The sequence below is a fragment of the Delphinus delphis genome, chromosome 6 (genome assembly GCF_949987515.2).
Source record: "Delphinus delphis chromosome 6, mDelDel1.2, whole genome shotgun sequence".
Classification (NCBI taxonomy): domain Eukaryota; kingdom Metazoa; phylum Chordata; class Mammalia; order Artiodactyla; family Delphinidae; genus Delphinus; species Delphinus delphis.
In genome coordinates, this window is record NC_082688.1 from 47,227,257 (window position 1) to 47,243,210 (window position 15,954).

The following is a 15,954-nucleotide window of genomic DNA, read 5'->3' on the forward strand; positions in this document are numbered from 1 at the left end:
TGGCTCTGACTTACTGGTGGCTCAGTTCTCTTATTTCACATGGCTTGAAGCACCATTCTTTGGCCAGCTTTTCTTGTTGGGACGCTTCTTCCAAAAACACTATCTTTAAAAAAAAGAAAGAAAAGAATCACAAATTAATGAACCATAGTCATTTGTTGTTATTAAATATCTAAATCTTAAAAGAGACTATACCATAGCTAAATTAATTTTAAAAGGTATTTGACAGCAAATGGGATAGAGTTCAGAGGTAAAAAGACAGGGATTTGCCTTTGCTTGCCCAAAGAAGTAAACTGTATGAAGTTTCTCCTTTTCTGCCATTCTATAGGTATAAGTAAGACTTCAAAAATTCTAATTTGAAGATACACAGTATTAAAAATGGCTAATTGGTATCTATTTCTCCCCACACCCCAAATGATTAAAGGAAACAATTGTTTATAGAAAGTGTACCTCACTGCAGATGAATGAAAGATTTTTGTTAGGCTGTTATAGGAAACCCAAGTCCAGAACACAGTAGTAGTATACCATGGGACAATTTATGAACACTGAACATAACTGGATGTAATAACTGCCTGACAATGGAATCTTAGCATGAACTATGTTGATGTTCTGATGCTAGACATCTGCTATAAAGAGGTCTGCTATATTTTTCTAGTATTGTGCATGAGAAACTAACAGAATGATCTCTCCCATGGAGCGTGTGAGTCCATGGGCAATAGGTGAGAAACCCTGGATGGGTTCCAATCCCTCTTGGTCTGGTTTCCCCATCTGCAAACTGAGGATACCATCAGTACATACTTCACAGAACTACTGTGAAGGCTAAATATGGTAATTTCAATTAAGAAATTAGCACATCCCTGGAACATTTAAATGGTAGATACATTGCATCTATCGTTGATTCTTTTTAAGTACAGCGTGATTGCTTTCTCTGTAAAAGTGGATTGTAAAGCAAGAAAGGACAAAGAAAAATGAAATATATGTGCAGGACATATCCTGTTTCATTTTTAAATGCAATATTGTAAAAATAAATGTTTCATGGAACATGAAATATTGAAAGAAAACTTTTATATAAAATTTATCTAAACAATTAGAAGGCAGTATACTGCAGGAAAAATAGTTTGTGGAACAGAAAATAAAATAAAATAAATATTGACTTCTCTATTCATTGATGATATCCTTTTTTAAAAAAAGTGATTTTTATCAGAAAACAAAAATGTAATTCCTACAAATAAGGAAAAGTAATTGGATGATTCTAAAAATATATTTGAATCAATAAATGTCAAAGCAGATATAAAATTAATTGAAAATCACAAAAAGAGAATTTTATCAATGTATCTTAGAGCTGATTTACCATTTACCATTACTGAAAGGAAGGGAGGGAGGAAGAAAGGAAATATTTTAAAGTACTATATTCATACATTTGAAATAAATACTTTTGAGGAAGATATAAATGATCAAAATTTATTCTGGAGAGATAGGAAAACTGAATGAACCAGTAACTCTATAAGAAAATGAGGAGAGGGATAAATTGGGAGATTGGGATTGACAAATACACACTACGATATATAAAACAGATAACTAATAAGGAACTGCTGCATAGCACAGGGAACTCTACTCAATACTCTGTAATGGCCTACATGGAAAAAGAATCTAGAAAAGAGTGGATATATGTATATGTATAACTGATTCAATTTGCTGTACAGTAGAAACTAACACAACATTGTAAATCAACTGTACTCCAATAAAAATTAATTAAAAATAAATAAAAGCAGATATGAAAATTTAAAAAAAAAGAAACTGAGGAAGTTTTACTACCTTTTAGAAAAGCTTATGGTTCAGAACCATGCTGTCTAATAGAAATATAATGCCTGTCACAAATGCAAGCCACATTTATAATTTTAAATTTTCTTAATAGCCACACTAAAAGGATAAAAAGGAATAGTAAAATTAATTTTAATAACATATTTTATTTAACAACATAGGTGGCCATGACAAAAAATTATCATGTCAACATAAAATCAATGTAAAAGTTATTAGTTTTACTTTTTCTTAGTCTTTAAAATCCAGGGTATATTTTGCATTTAAAGTACATTTCAATCTGGCTGGTAAATTTTCATTAGAAATACGTCATCTATGTATTTAGACTTCACATAATCTACAAAACATAGACTCACATAACCAGTTTTACCCCAAAACACTGAAACACTGAGATGAGTATCAATTTTTAAATGAGAAATTAAATTTAAAATAAAAATAATAAATTTGAAAATTCAGTTCCTCAGTCATATTAGCCACATTTCAGGTGCTTATTATGCCATATTAGATAGCACACATTCAGAGAATTTTATAGCAAAGTTCTTTCTAGCTTACAAAGAACAGATAATGTCTGTGCTAAGAGTTCCAGAGCACAGAAAACAATGGACACCTCTCTGTTTCTAAAAGCTACCAAATCCTCATACCAAAACCTGACAAAATACACAATATACATAAACACAGATATGCAGAGAATAAAAATTATAATATAAGCCAATGCCTTTTGTAATGTAGTTATTAAATAAATAATTAATAAATACAGGCGCAAAAATAATCCCAATGGCAATAAAAAGCAAAAATACATTAAAATAATAATTCAGCATGTCTGCAGCATGTTAAGCCTCAATTATTTCAACCAAGCAAGACACATCTTCAATGAAATTAAAGCTGATATTGAGTAGTTGGGCAAAGGCCCTACTCCTCAGAGGCCACTGGACTAAATCCACCTGCCCTCTTTTCAGTTTTCTTCAGTCAACATGAAAACTAGAATTCACCTGCTCCTCAAATACACAGCAGGGATCTTGATCTGTAACATTCTCTTCAAAAAGCTCTGTGCTACTTTCTTGTTCCTGACCTGCTCCTACCACTCTCCACTTCACTGTGACTTCTTGTTACCGCCCATCCATCGACAGCAAATTTCCCTGTGTCTTCAATATCTGCTCTGAGTTTCTCCCTCCTCATAACTGGGGCTCTTCCCTGAGGACACGGCCTCCCCAACACTTCTCAAATGACAGGTATTCCTACATCAGGGTCAGGCAATGAGTTTCCATACCCACCATGGCCATTTCTAAACCATTTTTCCTGCAGCTTCTTGTAAACATGCAAAGCTCCCTTAAGACCCACTCCTTTCAGCTTTCAAGGCATGCTTCCTCTTTCTTTGTTGTTCTGCTTTACCAACCTTCTCTCATTGTTCAAATCTGTTGACGCCTGCCCTACACTCTATCTCTCCACTGCAAGCCCTGCCTTCACTCCTTATCTATCAACATGGACAACCCTTTTGAGATCATAGCACCTATTTCCACGAACTCATCTTCATGTGATCTGTTTATGAACAAATGAAGTTTACGAACTTTACGTCATGGCCACACCTTGGGCATGTTCACGACCCATAACTGCTCTGCCTCTAAAACTACGGAATCACACAGCTGACCACCATTTCCTCTTTTTCCTGTTTGCCACTTCAGCTATTCCAAACAATCATCCACCTTAAAGAGCCCTCCCTTTACTTTCTCCTCTCTACTTTCCCCCAGTCCATCTTTCACCACTTTCCTTGTCCAGCCTGGATTCCACTAGCTATTTTTTCATATTTCTTATATCTTTTAGTTAACACACATGTGCTGAATTTTCAACCCTGATGAAACCCAGCCCTGCTTCTCTGGGCTGCACCTGAGGAGCCAGGCAGCACTGGGGCAAGCACACCACACAGTAGACAGAATATCCATAGTCATCAAGTTCAAAGGTGCTCCAGCCAATGTCTGTGCCTGGCCCCCTAAGACATTTCTCCAGCCCTGTCTTTACTGTCAATAAAACTGACAGGAGGCCTAATTGCTTATCCACTGACATATCATTAGAAGTATTTTTTGGTAATAAATTTATACACCTTTTTTTTTTTTTTTTTTTGCAGTACGCAGGCCTCTCACTGTTGTGGCCTTTCCTGTTGCGGAGCACAGCCTCCAGATGTGCAGGCTCAGCGGCCATGGCTCGCAGGCCCAGCCACTCCAAGGCATGTGGGATCTTCCCGGACCGGGACACGAACCCGCGTCCCCTGCATCAGCAGGCGGACTCTCAACCACTGCGCCACCAGGGAAGCCCTATACACAATTTTTTTAATCAAATAACTCAAAAGGAGTTCAAAGGATTGAGGAAAATTGCTATAACAAAACTCTGCCCATTCCCATCTTCTTGATTAATGTGAAAATGTTTCTCAGCACTTACATCTATAAAAATGAAAAATAAGAAAAAAATTGATACTGCTCCTATTTAATTCTACCAACAAGTAACACTCATCCATAGATACATTACCTAGTTGGAAAAAAAAAACCAGCTTTTTTATTTTATTAATACATTTAACAAATTACTTTTCAAAATGTGTCATACACATTTTGAAATTTCCTTGTGGTCCCAGGAAATTTTAAATATTTAAATTTATGCACACAAATTTCATTGCAATGGTTGACCAGTAAAAGGCTTTGAAGTGTAAAACTATACTGTATTAGCACAAACTCTGTAAGAAAAGGAGAATAGAACTGGTAATTCTAGAAGAAAAAGGGACTGTATACCATTTCAGATCATTAATAAGGAGCTAGTTCATGATTTTTTGAAAAATAGATTAAGGTAGATATCAAACCACTATATTTTGATTCCATCAGACATCTTTTAAAAAGTAATAGCATAGCTTAATTTTAACATGTATATATTTACAATTTGCCAGAAATTATAAGCTTTAAACATTTTAAAATTTAATAAAAACTATACATATCAACTTTTAAAAATGCAAAAGCGAATAGAATTTTTCAAAATTCTTTTAGGGGGCACATTAGTAAAAAAAAATGTGAAGAGTATTTCTCTAGTCAATTCATGTTCCATCCCTCCACCATGATGATTTCAAGTCTACCCTCTCTTCAAATCTCTCATCCCGCTTACCCCAAAAATATACATCAAACATTTGCAATAGCTAAAAATTGCAAATAATTTCAAAGTCAGTCAAATAAGGGATTGGTTAAATATGATGAAACTGCAGCAACTAAAAGTATCAGTGAAGACATATTTACTGAATTATCCTCGATATAATCTTAAATTTTTTTAAAACAATGCAAAAAAATATTTAAGGTACTAGATAACATATGGTATCCAATTTTTTATAAGAATATGGGGTGTGTGTGTGTGTGTGTGTGTGTGTGTGTGTGTTGGGTTGGTGTGTCTAAATGTTCACAGTGGTTATTTTCTCTTTACAGTAGAATTTGGGGGTAATTTTTGCTTTCATCTTTATATCTTTGCAGATTCAAAATTGTTAATAGTAAATGTTTTATTCTATCTAAAACAAAAAAGTCAATTCCATTTAAAATATACATGAAAATGCAAAGTAAAACAAAATAGAAATACATAAAAATAATCTCTACTCATAGAGCCTATGGTTGGGGAGTTAAGACACGGAGAGATAGATAATGAATCAGATGGGAGAGGGCATGATGACAGAGTGCCATTGGCCCCACCAGTTCAGATGGAGAGATAGTGGGCCTGGTCAGTGAAGGTTTCAAAGAAAAGATAGAACTCAGACAATGATGGGTAGGATTTGGGACTTATAATTATCCAGAATTAGAGGGAAAGGGATAGAAGGGGTAAATAATGATAGGTGCAGAGGCATAGAGGCAAAAAAACTACAAGTTGTGTTATAGACAGGTGTGTACTTTAACAGTGGAGTTGGAGAGAACCGTAAGTCACAAATCAGGTACTTAATAGATATTTTTTTCTTGTTCTCATTCATGTATTCACTCAACAATTACTGCTTGAGTGACTCCTGTGTGCAAAGCACTATTCCAGGGGCTAGGAACAATAAATTGATAGATGCATATAAGACACATTGCATATATTAGTGAGTGCTATGATGAAAAATAAAACAAAGTAAATGGATAAAATAAGATGTGGGATGTGATAGTCTCTCTGAGAGATGATGTTTGAGCACAGATTTGCATGAAGGGAATAAACCACTTGCATATTCTTGGAAGAGCATTCCAGGCAGAGGGAACAGCCAGTACAAGGACCCTGATATGTATATTTAAATTAAACTTCAATTAGATGCTTGGCATGTTTTGAAATACCAGGATGACCAGTGGGGATATAGTATAAAGACCAGAAGAAAGAGTAGTAAAAATCAGATGGAGGAGGTAGCAAGGGGCTTTGTAGGTCACGGCCTTGAGATTTATTTTTAGGAAACCTCTAAAAATACTATGGAAAATGAATGTGGAAAATTACAAAATACCGTTGGTATTGCCTTTATGGGACAATGGCTCTCTCATCCTGATATTACCTGGGCTTATGTGGCCATTCATTCACTTACTCAGTTATTCATCACCAAGAGAGCCTATTATGGCATGGCCTTCCTCTTCACAGACCACAGTCTAGGTGGGCTGTCAATCACATACATAAGTCATTAAAACCCAAGTTTCATAAAATCATAGATGGTGTCAACTGGCAGGAACCTTCTCATCCAACACCCTTGTTTTCCAGGTGAGAAAATTGAATCCCTTCTATTAAGCAAACAACTCCAAGTGCTCTCTTACTTAAAACAGAGACTATTTAGGATGAGCAATAATGAGAATGTCAGATATACTAAAGCCAAAAGAAGATGAGTAATGACTGTCAGCTAATGAAAAAAATCTCCACAAGATACAGGCTTCAAACACCAGATGGCAAATGTGGGCAAAAGCCTTGTTGCTATGGAACAGAATAAACTGCTCTTTGGGCCATTGTGAAATACCTTGGCCATCTAACAAAATAAGGTAATATATATTGCAACACAAAATCCACTCAGGCACAGTAATGGGAGATAAAATCAGATAAAAATGTGAGGTCTTAATGATTTCTGAAGCTTTTGGACAGAGATGAAAATTGCCATATTAGCTCAATTCATATCAAACAGATTAATGGAAAAGATGAAGTGAGACTGCTTTTTAAATAAACTGTCAGCCTATAAAAGTAGAATCGAGTGAATTCATGTTACGAAGGCACCAAAGGGTAGCATGAAGCACTTAGGTCTTCAGGTCCAATATTCTCATTTCACAGATGAGGAAACAGACCAGGATATGTGACTTGTCCAGGGTCACCAGGCGAGGCAGGAGTATCTGCTGGACTTGACCCATCTTCCCTGAGATTCTTCCAGACCTCTGTGACTGCTTCTCTAACAGTATAAACCAAGAGTCAGCACACTTTTTTTTTTTTTTTTAACATCTTTAGTGGAGTATAACTGCTTTACAATGGTGTGTTAGTTTCTGCCCTCTTGCGTCTCCCTCCCACACTCCCTATCCCACCCCTACAGGTGGTCACAAAGCACTGAGCTCATCTCCCTGTGCTGTGTGGCTGCTTCCCCCAGCTAGCTATTTTACGTTTGGTAGTGTATATATGTCCATGCCACTCTCTCACTTTGTCCCAGCTTACCCTTCCCCCTCAGCATATCCTCAAGTCCATTCTCTAGTAGGTATGCGTCTTTATTCCCGTCTTGCCCCTACGTTTTTCATGAGCTTTTTTTTTTCTTAGATTCCATATATATGTGTGAGCATACGGTATTTGTTTTTCTCTTTCCGACTTACTTCACTCTGTATGGCAGAGTCTAGGTCCATCCACCTCATTACAAATAACTCAATTTCGTTTCTTTTCATGGCTGAGTAATATTCCATTGTATATATGTGCCACACCTTCTTTATCCATCCATCTGTTGATGGACACTTAGGTTGCTTCCGTGTCCTGGCTACTGTAAATACAGCTGCAATGAACATTGTGGTACATGACTCTTATTGAATTATGGTTTTCTCAGAGTATATGCCCAGTACTGGGATTACTGGGTCATATGGTAGTTCTATTTTTAGTTTTTTAAGGAACCTCCATACTGTTCTCCATAGTGGTTGTATCAATTTACATTCCCACCAACAGTGCAAGAGGGTTCACTTTTCTCCACACCCTTTCCAGCATTTATTGTTTGTAGATTTTTTGATGATGGCCATTCTGACTGGTGTGAGATGATATCTCATTGTAGTTTTGATTTGTATTTCTCTAATGATTAATGATGTTGAGCATTCTTTCATGTGTTTGTTGGCAATCTGTATATCTTCTTTTGAGGAATGTCTATTTAGGTCTTCTGCCCATTTTTGGATTGGATGATTTGTTTTTTTGATATTGAGCTGCATGAGCTGCTTGTAAATTTTGGAGATTAATCCTTTGTCAGTTGCTTCATTTGCAAATATTTTCTCTCATTCTGAGGGTTGTCTTTTGGTCTTGTTTATGGTTTCCTTTGCTGTGCAAAAGCTTTTAAGTTTCATTAGGTCCCATTTGTTTCTTTTTGTTTTTATTTCCATTTCTCTAGGAGGTGGGTCAAAAGGATCTTGCTGTGATTTATGTCATGGAGTGTTCTGCCTATGTTTTCCTCTAAGAGTTTAATAGTATCTAGCCTTACATTTAGGTCTTTAATCCATTTTGAGCTTATTTTTGTGTAAGATGTTAGGGAGTGTTCTAATTTCCTTCTTTTACATGTAGCTGTCCAGTTTTCCCAGCACCATTCATTGAAGAGACTGTCTTTTCTCCATTGTATATCCTTGCCTCCTTTGTCATAGATTAGTTGACCAAAGGTGCGTGGGTTTATCTCTGGGCTTTCTATCCTGTTCCATTGATCTATGTTTCTGTTTTTGTGCCAGTACCATATTGTCTTGATTACTGTAGCTTTGTAGTATAGTCTGAAGTCAAGGAGTCTGATTCCTCCAGCTCTGTTTTTTTCCCTCAAGACTGCTTTGGCTATTCGGGGTCTTTTGTGTCTCCATACAAATTTTAAGATTTTCTGCTCTAATTCCATAAAAAATGCCACTGGTGATTTGATAGGGATTGCACTGAATCTGTAGATTGCTTTGGGTAGTATAGTCATTTTCACAATGTTAATTCTTCCAATCCAAGAACATAGTATATCTCTCCATCTATTTGTATCATCTTTAATTTCTTTCATCAGTGTCTTATAATTTTCTGCATACAGGTCTTTTGTCTCCTTAGGTAGTTTTTTTCCTAGATATTTTATTCTTTTTGTTGCAATGGTAAATGGGAGTGTTTTCTTAATTTCACTTTGAGATTTTTCATCATTAGTGTATAGGAATGCAAGAGATTTCTGTGCATTAATTTTGTATCCTGCTACTTTACCAAATTCATTGATTAGCTCTAGTAGTTTTCTGGTAGCATCTTTAGGATTCTCTATGTATAGTATCATGCCATCTGCAAACAGTGACAGCTTTACTTCTTTTCTGATTTGGATTCCTTTTATTTCTTGTTATTCTCTGAATGCTGTGGCTAAAACTTCCAAAACTATGTTGAATAATAGTGGTGAGAGTGGGCCATACATTAAGTATTTTAGACTTTGTGGACCGTATTGTCTCTGTTGTAACTATTCAACCCTGTCACTGTAGAGCAAGATCAGCCACAGATAAGATATACACAAATAGGTGTGGCTATGCTCCAATGAAACTTTACTTATAGAAAATGAAATTTGCATTTTACATAATTTTCACTTGTCATAAAATATTCTTACTTTTTAAAACCATTTAAAAATGTAAAAATGGGCAGAAGACCTAAATAGATATTTCTCCAAAGAAGACACACAGATGACTAATAGGCACATGAAAAGATGCTCAACATTGCTAATTATTAGAGAAATACAAATCAAAACTACAGTGAAGGGGTTTCCCTGGTGGCGCAGTGGTTGAGAGTCCGCCTGCCAATGCAGGGGACGCAGGTTCGTGCCCTGGTCTGGGAGGATCCCACATGCCGCGGAGCAGCTGGGCCCATGAGCCATGGCTGCTGAGCCTGCACGTCCGGTGACTGTGCTCCACAACAGGAGAGGCCACAACAGTGAGAGGCCCGTGTACCGCAAAAAAAAAAAAAAACAAAAACTACAGTGAAGTACCACCTCACACCAGTCAGAATGGCCATCATTAAAAAGGCTACAAATAACAAATGCTGGAGAGGGTGTGGAGAAAAGGGAACCCTCCTACATTGTTCGGAATGTAAATTGGTGCAGCCGCTGTAGAAAACAGTGTGGAGCCTCCTTACAAAACTAAAAACAGAGTTACCATATGATCCAGCAATTTCACTCCTAGGCATATAGCCAGACAAAACTATAATTAGAAAAGATACATGCATCCCAATGTTCACGGCAGCACTATTTACAATAGCCAAGACATGTAAGCAACTTAAATGTCCATACATACAATGGAATATTACTCAGCCATAAAAAAAGAATGAAATAATGCCATTTGCAGCAACATGAATGGACCTAGAGGTTATCATACTAAGTGAAGTAAGTCAGAAAGACAAAGACAAATATCATATGATATCACTTATATGTAGAATCTAAAATATGACACAAATGAACTTATTGTGAAACAGATTCACAGACACAGAACACAAACTTATGGTTACTAAAGGGGAAAGGGGGTGGTGGAGGGAAAAGTTAGGTGTTTGGGATTATCAGATACAAACTACTACATATAAAACAGATTAAAAAAACAAGGTCCTACTATATAGCATAGGAAATATTCAATATCATATAATAAACCATAGTGGAAAAGAATATATATATATATGAAACTGAATCACTTTGCTGTACACCAGAAACTGATACATCACTGTAAATCAGCAGTAATTCAATAAAAATAAATAAGTTTTTTAAAAATGTAAAAACCACACTTAGCTCACTGGGCATATAAAAACCAGGCAGTGGGCTAGATTTGACCTATGGGCCACAGACTGCCAACTTCTGATGCAGACTCCTAAAAAGATGCATGCAAATTAAAACTGTATACTTTGAAAACCATCCCAGTGGCTTAAACTAATATCTCTAATTGGCAATAACTTTTAATGATTTTTCCTTTAACTTCACAGCCTGGTTAAAATAAAAAAATAAAAAAAACTCTTGGAAAAGTACCAATTCTGGCTGCCTTATTTTCCTGTAGAGAACATATACTTTTTGATAGATGAAAAAGTAACCATAGTAATTTTTCTTATCTCTACTGAAGACATCACTAATGATTCATTGGTATTTAGTAATTTTTTATGAGAAAAAAACAACATATTTCACAATGATAGGTTGTCTGATAATAATAAAAATACTGTGTACAAGACACTGTCCTGTACACTTTATACATATTAACTCACTTAAACCTCACCAGAATCCTATGAGACAGGTATTATTACTAGCCCCATTTTACATGTGAGAAAACTGAGGCACAGAGATGTTAAGTACCTTGCCCAAGATTACACACCTGGTAGGTGGTAAATTTAGAATTTGAACCACAGTCAGCCTCGAAGTAAGGGCTACTAAACACTATTATATATTTTTAAAACAGCATTTCACACAGAAATAAATAAAACAGCTCTCCCCTTTTGTTTATTTTTCTTTATAATATATTTCTTAGTGTCTTTCCTCTTCCTTCCCTTCCCTTTCCTCTTCCTTCCCTTCCCTTATTACAGCTCAGGTTGGTGGGCCTGCTAGGGCCAGGAATATGGAGACAGTTGGGGGAAGGGGATGGTCAAGACTGAGAAGGCTAATAGTGCCAAGGGAACTGGGACTGGAGAAGTACAGAGTCAAAGAGGCAAGTTAAATGTGCAGAGATGTGGCTAAGGAGACAGCCACCATGGTGATTACACATGAGGGTAACAGGCAAGTATGTAAATATATTGTGAATAATGAGAGCCAGGCTTCTCAGAAAGGAGTTTCAAAAATGGAAAGGGGAAAGGCTAAAACAAACTCTGTCATACTGGATTTGAATTGGAGGTATTTGTGTCAACTCATGGTTTTTAACTTAGGTAGATCAGTAAGTGCATGCATGCACACACATATGCAGATAGAGCTAAGGATATACACATACATATATGTGCACAGGTGTATGCATGTGCACACACACATGGGCTCTGCTTACGGTAAATGTTATTTTTTAAAAACATCAAAATCCATATTATATGAAATGCTCACACTGGTAATCTGTGGAACACCCAAATGACCAAGAAGAAAACTCTGTGTGTGTGTGTGTGTGTGTGTGTGTGTGTGTGTGTGTGTCTATGTCTATCCTTCCTAGCTCTATTTGTTAAAAGGGCCTAGAAACAATGACACCCTGTATTAATCAGCACCCCTAATGCTCAGATCTTGGTTTCTACATATCATTCTCCACTAGAAAGAACCAGAATGATACTACAGGTGGAGCACAGAAAGTACAACGTAAGTCTGGAATAGAAGTGTCAAAAGTGAGGAAATGCTAAAGATGCGATTGGAAAGTGGTAAAAAAAAAACACCTAGGAACCCTCTTGAAGAAGCTCCTGCTAGCCAAATATAGGTCAATTTGAGCATCAAAATAAATAATAATAATAAAGAATTAAACCCCAGTAAATAAAATAGGAATTCTTGAGTCTAAATAAATGAATGAACGAATAACAGAGTGTTCTTCCCTACAGTAGAATACCACTTAATACATGTGGAAGGAATGACAAAATTAGAAAATGAGCATTTGGCAACCATCATTGTAATAAATGATTCATGCAAAAAATCATCAATGAATGTTAAACCTAGTGGGTGAAAATTTGTTAAGGAACAGGATATTTACATAATTTCAAAATATCTCCCACAAAATTTAGCTTACAGAGAAAAACAGTAACTTTATGTTGGAGAAACCTAGTAAATACCACCTTAACCAAGTGAACAAAGTTAACATCAAGAATAATGGGACAGGGGACCTTCAAGATGGCAGAGGAGTAAGATGTGGAGATCACCTTCCTCCCCACAAGTACATCAAAAATACATCTACATGTGGAACAGCTCCTACAGAACACCTACTGAATGCTGGCAGAAGACCTCAATCTTCCCGAAAGGCAAGAAACTCCCCACGTCCTTGGGTAGGGCAAAAGAAAAGAGAACAAACAGAGACAAAAGAATAGGGACAGGACCTGCACCTCTGGGAGGGAGCTGTGAAGGAGGAAAGGTTTCCACACACTAGGAAGCCCCTTAACTGGCGGAGACTGGGGGTGGCAGGGTGGGAGCTTCGGAGCCACGGAGGAGAGCGCAGCAAGAGGGGTGCAGAGGGCAAAGCGGAGAGATTCCCGCACAGAGGATCGGTGCTGACCAGCACTCACCAGCTGAGAGGCTTATCTGCTCACCCGCCAGGGTGGGCGGGGGCTGGGAGCTGAGGCTCGGGCTTTGGAGGTCAGATCCCAGGGAGGGGACTGGGGTTGGCTGCGTGAACACAGCCTGAAGGGGGCTAGTGCGCCACAGCTAGATGGGAGGGAGTCCAGAAAATGTATGGACCTGCCTAAGAGGCAAGAGACCATTGTTCCCTGGTGCACAAGGAGAGGGGATTCATAGCACCGCCTAAAGAAGCTCCAGAGATGGGCGCGAGCTGTGGCTATCAGCGCAGACACGAGAGACGGGCATGAAATGCTAAGGCTGTTGCTGCAGCCACCAAGAAGCCTGTGTGCGAGCACAGGTCACTCTCCACACCTCCCCTCCCAGGAGCCTGTGCAGCCCACCACTGCCAGGGTCTCGTGATCAAGGGACAACTTCCCCAGGAGAACACACGGTGCACCTCAGGCTGGTGCAACGTCACACCGGCATCTGCTGCCACAGGCTCGCCCCACATTCCATACCCCACCCTCCCCCCAGCCTGAGTGAGCATGAGCCCCCTAATCAGCTGCTACTTTAACCCCGTCCTGTCTGAGTGAAGAATAGATGCCCTCAGACCACCCACATGCAGAGGCAGGGCCAAATATAAAGCTGAACCCCAGGAGCTGTGCGAACAAACAACAGAAAGGGAAATTCCTCCCAGCAGCCTCAGGAGCAGTGGATTAAATCTCCACAATCAACTTGATGTACACTGCATCTGTGGAATACCTGAATAGCCAACGAATCATACCAAAATTGAGGCAGGGGACTTTGGGAGCAACTGTAGACTTGGGGTTTGCTTTCTGCATCTAATTTGTTTCTGGTTTTATGTTTATCTTAGTTTAGTATTTACAACTTATTATCATTGGCAGATTTGTTTATTGAGTTGGTTGCTCTCTTCGTTTTGTGTGTATATATATTTTTTTCCTTTTTCTCTTTTTGTAAGTGTGTATGTGTATGCTTCTTTGTGTGATTTTGTCTATATAGCTTTGCTTTTACCATTTGTCCTAGGGCTCTGTCTGTGCATTTTGGGTTTTTTTGGTATAGGTTTTAGCACTTGTTATCATTGGTAGATTTGTTTATTGGTTTGGTAGCTCTCTTCTTTCTTTTTTTAAATTACTTTTTTTTATTTTTATTTTTTCCAGTACGCAGGCCTCTCACTGTTGTGGCCTCTCCCGTTGCAGAGCACAGGCTCCAGATGCGCAGACTCAGTGGCCATGGCTTATGGGCCTAGCCACTCCGCGGCATGTGGGATCTTCCCAGTCCGGGCCACGAACTCATGTCCCCTGAATCGACAGGAGGACTCTCAACCACTGAACCACCAGGGAAGCCCTTTAATAATATTAATTATTTCAATAATTTTATTTATTGATTTTTCTTTCTTTTTTTTTCTCCCTTTTCTTCTGAGCCATGTGGCTGACAGGGTCTTGGTGCTGTGACTGGGTGTCAGGCCTGAGCCTCTGAGGTGGGAGAGCCAAGTTCAGGACATTGGACCACCAGAGATTTCCCAGCCCCATGTAATATCAAACGGCAAAAGCTCTCACAGAGATCTCCATCTCAATGCTAAGACCCAGCTCCACCCAACGACCAGCAAGCTACAGTGCTTGACACCCCATAACAAACAACTAGCAAGACAGGAACACAATCCCATCCATTAGCAGAGAGGCTGCCTAAAATCATAATAAGTTCACAGACACCCCAAAATATACCACCAGACGTGGTCCTGCCCAACAGAAAGACAAGATCCAGCCTCATCCACCAGAACACAGGTACCAGTCCCCTCCACCGGGAAGGGGACCAGCCACAACCCACTGAAACAACCTTGCTCACTGAGGGCAGACACCAAAAACAACAGGAACTACGAACCTGCAGCCTGTGAAATGGAGACCCCAAACGCAGTTAGTTAAGCAAAATGAGAAGACAGAGAAATACACAGCAGAGGAAGAAGCAAGGTAAAAACCCACCAGACCAAACAAATGAAGAGGAAACAGGCAGTCTACCTGAAAAAGAATTCAGAGTAATGATAGTAAAGATGATCCAAAATCTTGGAAATAGAATGGAGAAAATACAAGAAACGTTTAACAAAGACCTAGAAGAACTAAAGAGCAAACAAACAATGATGAACAACACAGTAAATGAAATTTTAAATTGAACAACACAGTAAATGAAATTTTAAAATTCTTTAGAAGGAATCAACAGCAGAATAACTGAGGAAGAAGAACGGATAAGTGACCTGGAAGATAAAATAGTGGAAATAACTACTGCAGAGAAGAATAAAGAAAAAAGAATGAAAAGAATTGAGGACAGTCTCAGAGAAGTCTGGAACAACATTAAATGCACCAACATTCGAATTACAGGGGTTCCAGAAGAAGAAGAGAAAAAAAAGGGACTGAGAAAATATTTGAAGAGATTATAGTTGGAAACTTACCTAACATGGGAAAGGAAAGAGTCAATCAAGTCCAGGAAGTGCAGAGAGTCCCATAAAGGATAAATCCAAGGAGAAACATGACAAGACACATATTAATCAAACTATCAAAAACTAAATAAAAAAAATATATTAAAAGCAGCAAGGGGAAAGCAATAAATAACATACAAGGGAATCCCCATAAGGTTAACACCTGATTTCTCACCAGAAACTCTGCAAGCCAGTACGGTGTTGCAGGACATATTTAAAGTGATGAAAGGGAAAAACCTACAACCAAGATTACTCTACCCAGCAAGGATCTCATTCAGATTCGACAGAGAAA

General features: G+C 38.1%; 1 protein-coding gene across 1 annotated transcript in view; it reads right to left on the bottom strand.

The window, feature by feature from the left end:
• GDA (guanine deaminase) overlaps positions 1–15,954 on the bottom strand; it is a 134,246-nt gene that overhangs the window by 82,298 nt on the left and 35,994 nt on the right. The window contains exon 2 of the mRNA XM_060014631.1: positions 15–103. Within this exon, the coding sequence (XP_059870614.1) occupies positions 15–103 (89 nt within the window). The remainder of the gene's footprint in view (positions 1–14; positions 104–15,954) is intronic.